Below are 8,178 nucleotides of genomic sequence, written 5' to 3'. Positions count from 1 at the left end.
GTCTGTCCATCACACTTTCAATGTCTGTCCATCACACTTTCAATGTCGTGTCCCTCTCTTGTAGGTAATTGCGCCCACTTCCATAAGGGCGGCTGGTGGTACAATGCGTGTGGCCAGACCAACCTGAACGGCGTGTGGTACAGCGGGGGAGTTTACCGCAGCAAATTCCAGGATGGAATCTTCTGGGCGGAGTACGGAGGAGGTTTCTACTCCCTCAAGTCAGCCCGCCTCATGATCCGACCGATCGACTGAAACCTCAGACTGCGGCTCCCATCAGATGCACCTCAAGTTTCCTTCCTTATCTTTATCTACCCATAAAACAAAGACTGTAAAAGGCAGAACCAGGACTTCCCCCGCCATCGTACAACAGTGCCTTGTAAAAAATACGAGAGGAGGAAGAGGGGGTGGCAGGTGATCATGGCCAGACAATAAGGACTCCAGCAGTCTGCGTGGCTCGCTCCCAGGTTGACTTTGAGAGGAAGACCGATGCCATCGCCCTCCTTAAGCGAGAGCTCTCCTCTACCGGTCAGTCTGGAAAGTAACGGTCCAACAAGCTCCCTGGGACCATCAAGTATTACTCGCACGTGTCCTATTTTACTCACTCTTGTATGTAATAAAAAGGGAAATGGTCATTTACTAAAGACACGAGATTTCTTCAGAGCAGCTAACGGTGACTTTTTGAAAGTAGTGTCGCCCATAACCAAAGAGTATTTGATGGATGTACTGGGATGTTTAACCATAGCATGGAAAATGTAAAGTTGTGTTGCCGGTTAGAGTCCCCGACAGTCAAGCGGTTAGAGGGCCGGACTTGCCAAACCTACCGCCTTACTCGTTTCTGGGTTTTGTCAGGACTTTTGGGAGCTTTCCTTGGACCCTTGCAGAAAATGAACTCGTGCAACATCGTGCTTGTCGAATGTGCATATGGCTGAGCTGGCTTTGGTATGTAAATATCGTTGGCTTTGTTTGTAAAAGGTAATTTAAGAGGTGTGATTCTACTCAGGCCAAACGTTCACAATGTTGTCACTTTGCCATTCTTTGTTATTTATCAGTGTATTTATAGTAAATATAGTCATGGCCATTTTATATCGAGCCCTGTAACAATACAATTCTTAATGTGTTTTTTCGTTTTCCCCCCATGTAGAGATACACTAACGACACTTGAAGAAAGGCACACGCACACACACACTGACATAAACGAATCCAGACTGGATGTTGAGAATATGAGACGCACACTGCCAATTTTCATCAAATTAAATTCTTTTGTAAACATTGAATGGTCTCTCACTCGTCACTCAGCTTCATGGAAAGAACAAAATGAAAGTTTCAAAATGATTTCCAGCGTGAATGAAAAACTTGCCATATGTAAAACATGAGCGAAAAAGGAAGCAGAGGCCGGATAGAAATGTCAAAGTCAGCTGTGCAGAAGCAGGTTGGACTATATCAAGGTAAGGACAGAAATAGATAACTGATGCTGCTATAAAAACATTTTGATAAACACTTAAGAAGCGGAGAGACCGTGAGATTGATGACAGGGCAAGAGAAAAACAGACGGGGAAGAGGAGGAGGGGAACATTCCTTCCACATTAAAACCCTGTGGACCTTTCCCTCCGAGGACCCGTAAGTCAGGACAGCTAGGAGCCGCCTGACACAAACACGGCAGCTGGAGAAGCTCGCGGACACGATCAACATATTTTAACTCAAACACACACACACACAGTCAGTGAGCAGACAAAAGCTGCAGGTAGGCTTTACTGTGAGCCATCAAAAATACTGTCTACCAATGCGGTCCAAGAGTCCAGGCCAGACTAGGTTCTGCCTGGCTGTACCACCTCCTGACTGCACGTCATGGGGACCAGCAGGGAAAAGAACCCCTCAGTTGGCTGGTTTTTCTGATCCGACACCTCAACCCTGGTGCTTTTCCACTACATTTGATTATTCCACAGTGTTGCTCCACCAACAACTACAGCAACAGCATGCTGGAGCAGAAGGGCGCCAAGGGCCCCCATGCTGCTTTCTGGCCCTCCGAGTCTTTCTCCATTGAAGGAGACCAAGTAACAAACGGCTCCTACAGGATCCCAGCACGGAGTATAATGACTTTACACGGGTACCATGGTCACGAGTCCTCACTCAACAGAAGTGTAATGGTAAAACAATTACAATGACTATCAATTACTCACCCTGCGATACCTTTAAGTCTTGAAGACAACTTTGTTTTTCTCTCATGCCTCCTCGGTGAATGGAGAATCGAAAAAACTGAGGAAAGTCTTGATGAATTGAAGTAAACGTTTGCCAACTGTCACACAACTCATTCAGATTAATCCCAGTCTCATTTATCCGGTCGTGTTCTCAGTACTTTTAAAAACGCATGCACCTTCTTACGATTTAAAAACACCGTAACGCGTAAACAGTCTCGCTCTAATGCAGCCGCGCTGCTCGTCTGTGCGATTCTGAACGAGTCCCGAGTGTTTTAAATAGGAAGGTTTCAGCAAAGTTGCATGCGTTTGTGAAGTAGAGAGCAAACAACTAGATATACGAGACCTGGATCATACTGCATAAGGTGTGTCAGAGTTTGTGAAGTCGTGTTTTGATATCGTTCTGTTGTTAAATGTGTCCCTCATTTACTTCAATTCATCATCATTGTATCCGTGTTTTGATTCTCCGTTCACCATGGAGGGAAGCTAACACTGGGTGAGCAATTGAGATACAAATGGTCATTTTGTGGGCCAAGTGTTTCTTTAAATCAGTGTTTTACGTGGCAGCCGGTGTAGACGCGAAGGTGAAAGCACAACGGGTCGGGGGAAACATTTTTCAAAGCGTGTGTGTTTTATCACAGTGGAGCCATACATCTCTGTGGGCTCTTTGTCCTTGCATGATTGGAAGGAGAACAGGAACAAGCTCATCTGAGCATTTAACAAGCTGGCCCTGTGGTGAGCGCAGACAGGAGGAGGCTGTGTCCGCCAAGCCTAATAGCAGGTCAGAGTTCACACAGGCGCACACAGGCGCACACACGAAAAACCGAAGCTCGGCGACTGCAGAGCAGACACAGCGCTCTTTATCACCAGAGATAAGCATCACACCTGCAAAGATGCAAATGGAGCGAAGACAGAAACACGATAGGAAGTCACAAAAGTGGCACAAATACACAAACACACTTGTTACAAGTTAACTCTCCTGTGGTTATTTAGCACATGTGGTCATCTAAGCCCCTCAGCTGTGGGTTGGGACTTTAGCTTGAGCTTCAAAAAGGTACTTTGTTTTAGTGAGCAGAGATGTAATCACGTGCACCCACACATCAGGAGAAACCCCCCGACCCGAGTTTAACCATTACACGCCCAGCACTTATGTTGGGAGGGATGCTCTGGAACAAGCACTGCGGTTTTGGGGGGGGGGGGGGGGGGGGGGGGGAGGCGATTCCCTCTCCTGCGTGCCAACTTGGCTCGGTCCAGCCCCGAGGGCGGCCAGCTGGTGACGCATCACACGGCCACACGCATCACTGACGGGCTCAGACTGAGGAAACACCGACCTACTCACACGCATCGCACGAAGGAGGCTCCACCCTGAGAACGACCAAGTAGTCAAGCATCACTGAAACACTTAGCGAACGGAAAGTCTTCCCTTCAAACACACACGCACGCACACGCACACACACACACACACACACAATTGAACTGGCAAATGTGTGCTGTTTCACAGCATTAAGCTTCGCATTTGACTTCCCGCTCCGTCATTGCTTCCAGACATCCGTGACATTTGTGCTTGTTTGCACGTACTTGAGCGGCTTAGTTTGAATCACACGGCAGTAGCTATGATACGAGCCCGACGGTAAGAGAAACAGCCGTGGCAGCAGAGCACATCAAAGTCATCATCAAGTCAAAACAGGAACAAACAGTACAGCAATAAACCCCTCCCCACCCACCCACACACACACACACACACACACACACACACAGTGTATTCATTGGAAAAATCATCAGGAATTCCTGTGTGATGTTATTTGTGTAACCAAAGCAAGGAGGGGGTAGAAATATTTAAAAGGGTAGTTTGCATCTTTTGAAGTGGGGTTGTATGTACTTATCCATGAAGGCCAGAGAGCGAAATTAACTCACAGACCGCAGTGGAAACAAGATGCTTATTGAAAGAGGTACTGAGGACAGAGCACAGACAACAAATGGTGACTGACTGATGACTGTGGCTCTGAATAATCCGTGAGATAAAAGGTACCAGACACACATTCAGAGACAGCTCATTCAGTAAAACCCAGAGGATTTGTCCTCAGATTAGCCGCCGGCCCGTAAACAGCCCGTAAAGATAAGACGCTGAGAGCACGGCATCGTATTGCATCCTTCAAAGATCACGCTGTGTATGTTTGTGTCGGTTACCTAGGTACGGTATACAAGAGACCATGCTCTGGCTGCTTATGAAGTCTCTCAGACGCTTGTAGTTGTCTTCTTTGGACATCAGGTAGTCGAGCCGATCGAACGTCGCCTTGTCCTTCCGACTCAGTAACTGTGAGGCAGAGATGGAGAGGCAAAAAGGGAGCGTGAGAATAAAAGCAACACGTACGGCCGAGGGGGAAATGCATCATCATTGAAGACACTTCATTCAGTTGCACTTACTAATAAGTGGAATCTGATACACATCAAAGGGCTGTAACAACAGTTAACAGGAAGAAGAGCGAAGACCTTCTAGTGACAAACAATACATTTTGTGATTGAAGTGTTTGTCACGGTCATAATAAAATGCAGTTGTGTTGTGCAGAACAAAACCATGACTGCTTTTAATGACTTGGCCACAAATCCAGAAGCAGCTGTCCATGATGTCTGTTTGTCTGTTTGTCCAGCTACAGATGTGAAGCGTACTCCTGCAACAGGGCTGCACTGCAGAGTAGTTAGCTTGTGTGGTAAAGCATCAGACCACAGTACGTTTGATCTGCCGACAATGGATACTTCATAGGTTGCGACAATAGCAGAAAGTACCAATGATACCCGCGCGTGTGTGTGTGTGTGTGTGTGTGTGTGTGTGTGTGTGTGTGTGTGCCCGTCTGTCCTCTCAGAAGCAGGTGAGCTGTGTCCTGGCCAGCAACAGAATTTGCTGACTGGCTAAAAGAATCTCATGTGGTTTTTTCTTTTGTGGAGCCGGGTATGAGAAATTTCCACCATTACATCAGAGCATCATCATGCCATTATGTAAGCGCTACGTCTTCCATGAGAACACTGCAGCAGAGCGGTAATCCCTCACACGGCTTTAAAATGGATACTGACGTATAATATTCCGCAAAAAAAAAAAAAAAAAAAAAAAAAAAAGGTCTACAAATGATGACGTGTTCAAAATAAGCTCTATTCTGTATGAAGGGGTCACTAAGAGATGGACTGAATGCACTAACAAATGACAGAATAAGACTCTCTGAAAACCTCAACCATTCCTTTATCTCAGGACAAAGAATGACTTTAAGGTTTTCTGAGGGTTCTAAACCAGTGTCTCACAAGACCCACTCTGTGAAAATGACAAACCATTGGGTCCCAATTCACAATAGTCCTCATCTAGAAATTGGTGCTTCTGGCCATCAGCCCGGTGTTTGGCTCATTTTCTGTAACCAGTGTAGCATTAAAGCACGGTGGAATTAGCAAGCTAGCTAATTAGCCAGCTCTCCATTAGTTAGCCACTAAACAATCCAATAAACGCAAATTTTGCGATGTGCTTTGATTCTTACTGAAATGAAGCCATAGTTGTCACTCATCTGTATGAAAGATGCATTAGGTTCAATTTGACACATTTACTCTCTGTGCTTCGGAACTCTTCTACTCCACTGCTCGTTTTAGTTCTTACTGCAAAAACTCAGTTTAGTTTATATGGAAGTTAGCCTGCTACAACAGTAGCAATGGCAGCTGTACACAAAAAAATGGCCGCCGCTCTGACCGTCCTGCTACGTTAATTTGAATGTGGGTGCTCCTTCTACTTCTATTCTACTTCTATGTTAAATACTCTATAAATGAGGTCAAATAAATGTTTTCACTTAACAGGTTCTTGTTTTTTATTTCTCTCATCAGAACATTCAGGCTTCCTCATATGTGTACTGCAGATAATCATTTTAAATAAAAGTCTATGGAAGAAACTGTCCTGCGACCCAGCGGTGGATCCCGACCCAGTCTTCGGGAATAACGGCTCTGAACAGTCCTCTTGGTTTATTTATTTTCCCTGAACTCATCGTGTCGAGCCACTTTGTGTGCTAGTTTTTTTAAATCAGCCTTTGTTTATGTGTCCAGTGTTTTGGTACAGATCTGCGTGACATCCCGGTTTATCGACAGCACTCTTACAAACAAACCACACTTGCCTTCAAAGTATTGTAAATATACTCACCGCCCACGTTTTGGTGAGCCTGAAGATGGGGGCGCTTTGTAATGCCGACACCACAGCCATGACCGCGTGGAGGTTGTTCATGTCACACAGTTTCTGCGAAGAATTCAAAGTACAAAGAGCATGCATTAGGTCGGGTTTACAACGCAAACATTCACAAGGATAGAACAACAGTGTCGTGTCAAGCGTGGGTGTGTGTGTGTGTGTGTACCTTGGCAGTGCGAATGTACAGACTCAGCACCTCAGCTCTGATCTTCAACGTCTGCGCATGAAGGATCTCTCGTACCACCCAGAAACTCGTCTAGAAAAGAGAAAACAAGAGATTACGACACTGATCAACTCTCAACCTCCCCAAACTCGCCAAAAACAGAGCCGGGGAGGACAAACCTGACGACACAGAAAACATTATCTCTCATGTGTTACACTCAATGAGGATTTCAGAGCCAAGGCCCGCAGACATGAGAACTCTGGGACCAAACCAGTACAAAGCGGCGCAGGAGAGCGCGGGGTCAGAGTGCTAACGGGGAAACGCTCCATTAGAGTCGATTAGGAACTAGCTCGAGGAAAAAACAAGAGCTTCGGAGGAAAATCCAATCGATTCCAACTAATTACACAACAGATATACACAATAACTCCTAATATGTCAACTGAAAAAAGGAGGAGTGTGTTCAGAGTACTCGGCCAGACCGAGAGTGATGTCTGAAATCTCGTCTCTTCGGGGAGAATGCTGGTAAGCCAAAGTTCTGATTACACACACACACACACACACACACACACACACACACTCTAGCAGAGAGACGAGTCAGGGAATCAATCAGAGTTAATGCTCTGGGGAGAGGGGGAATGGAAAGAGGAACAGGAGAAGAGGGAAGAGAGGTAACGGAGGGGAAGCCAGCTCCAGCGTGCCGCAGGGCTCTCAAAGCCCACAGATGTCTGCACATTGTGTCCTGATAAGACCGTCCCAGGCGGACTGACCATCTCCACATAAGTTACTCCCTCGCTCTGCTCCACGCCCGTCGGACTTTAATCTGTGCTTGATTAATTACAGTAACAGTAAATAGAGCCATATGGGTTTCATTTTCACCATTTGATGAAGAGGTCAATAAACAAGACGAGGGAGTGATGGAAATGGAGAGGAGATACATGGACGGGGTGGAGCCTGACTTCCATTGGCTTCTACTTTAACTTTTATTTGCATCTCTTGCGTTGAGACGAGACGGGGGCGTCATGTGAAGAAGCAGGAAACAAAAAAAATAAATCAATAAAAAATGCAAATGCTGTCACATCTTCCCTCCAGCGTCAGTTTACTGTAGACCGGAGTTTCCATCGACTGTAAAATGTGATTCCAATCTGCAAAACATGCGGCGGCTTCACATTTAGCTTCCTCTGCGGTCTAACTTGATATGTGAGGTCAATCTGGACGAAGAGCCTCCGTCCAAATCGCTGTACCACCAGGGCTCGTTACAGGATCCTGGGTCCTCGTCGGCCTTGGCCTCCCAAACTGCACAGCGATGACCTCATTTAGGATGGCAGCGCTCTACACGGGTGCATTCACAAGTGTGTACTGTATGTGCGACTGAGCGAGAGGGTTTCGGGGAATCGGGGGTCGTCTTTGTCTTTAAAAGATCTGATTTTGTGCCCCGAAGCAAAGATGGTGTCTTTTGGGGGCCGCGTTCATGAGCGTATGAAGGCCTCCAGATGGAGCAGGGAGTTCCCAGCGCTTCGATAATCATAAATAAGCGGAAGCAAATCCATCCAGACTCAAAGCTCATAGCCGTGGGTCAAACCATTTAATGGGCTGAAGGGGGGGGGGGGGGGGGGGGG

General features: G+C 46.5%; 2 protein-coding genes across 6 annotated transcripts in view; one reads left to right on the top strand and one right to left on the bottom strand.

Annotated features, from left to right (window-relative positions):
- The window catches only part of angptl1a (angiopoietin-like 1a), a 16,419-nt gene extending 16,081 nt beyond the window's left edge, over positions 1–338 (top strand). For both annotated transcript variants that reach the window (XM_031868379.1, XM_031868380.1), the window contains one exon: positions 65–338. In XM_031868379.1, coding sequence (XP_031724239.1) covers positions 65–252 — 188 coding nt within the window. In that variant the 3' untranslated portion in view covers positions 253–338. The remainder of the gene's footprint in view (positions 1–64) is intronic.
- The window catches only part of ralgps2 (Ral GEF with PH domain and SH3 binding motif 2), a 72,637-nt gene that overhangs the window by 29,584 nt on the left and 34,875 nt on the right, over positions 1–8,178 (bottom strand). For all 4 annotated transcript variants that reach the window (XM_031868378.1, XM_031868376.1, XM_031868375.1 and 1 more), the window contains exons 7-9: positions 6,566–6,655; positions 6,358–6,450; positions 4,380–4,506 (exon numbers count right to left, since the gene is read on the bottom strand). In XM_031868378.1, coding sequence (XP_031724238.1) covers positions 4,380–4,506; positions 6,358–6,450; positions 6,566–6,655 — 310 coding nt within the window. The remainder of the gene's footprint in view (positions 1–4,379; positions 4,507–6,357; positions 6,451–6,565; positions 6,656–8,178) is intronic.

This window comes from Anarrhichthys ocellatus, unplaced genomic scaffold (assembly GCF_004355925.1).
Source record: "Anarrhichthys ocellatus isolate YVR2014 unplaced genomic scaffold, GSC_Weel_1.0 scaffold42, whole genome shotgun sequence".
Classification (NCBI taxonomy): domain Eukaryota; kingdom Metazoa; phylum Chordata; class Actinopteri; order Perciformes; family Anarhichadidae; genus Anarrhichthys; species Anarrhichthys ocellatus.
This window is presented reverse-complemented; position numbering and strand designations above follow the sequence as displayed.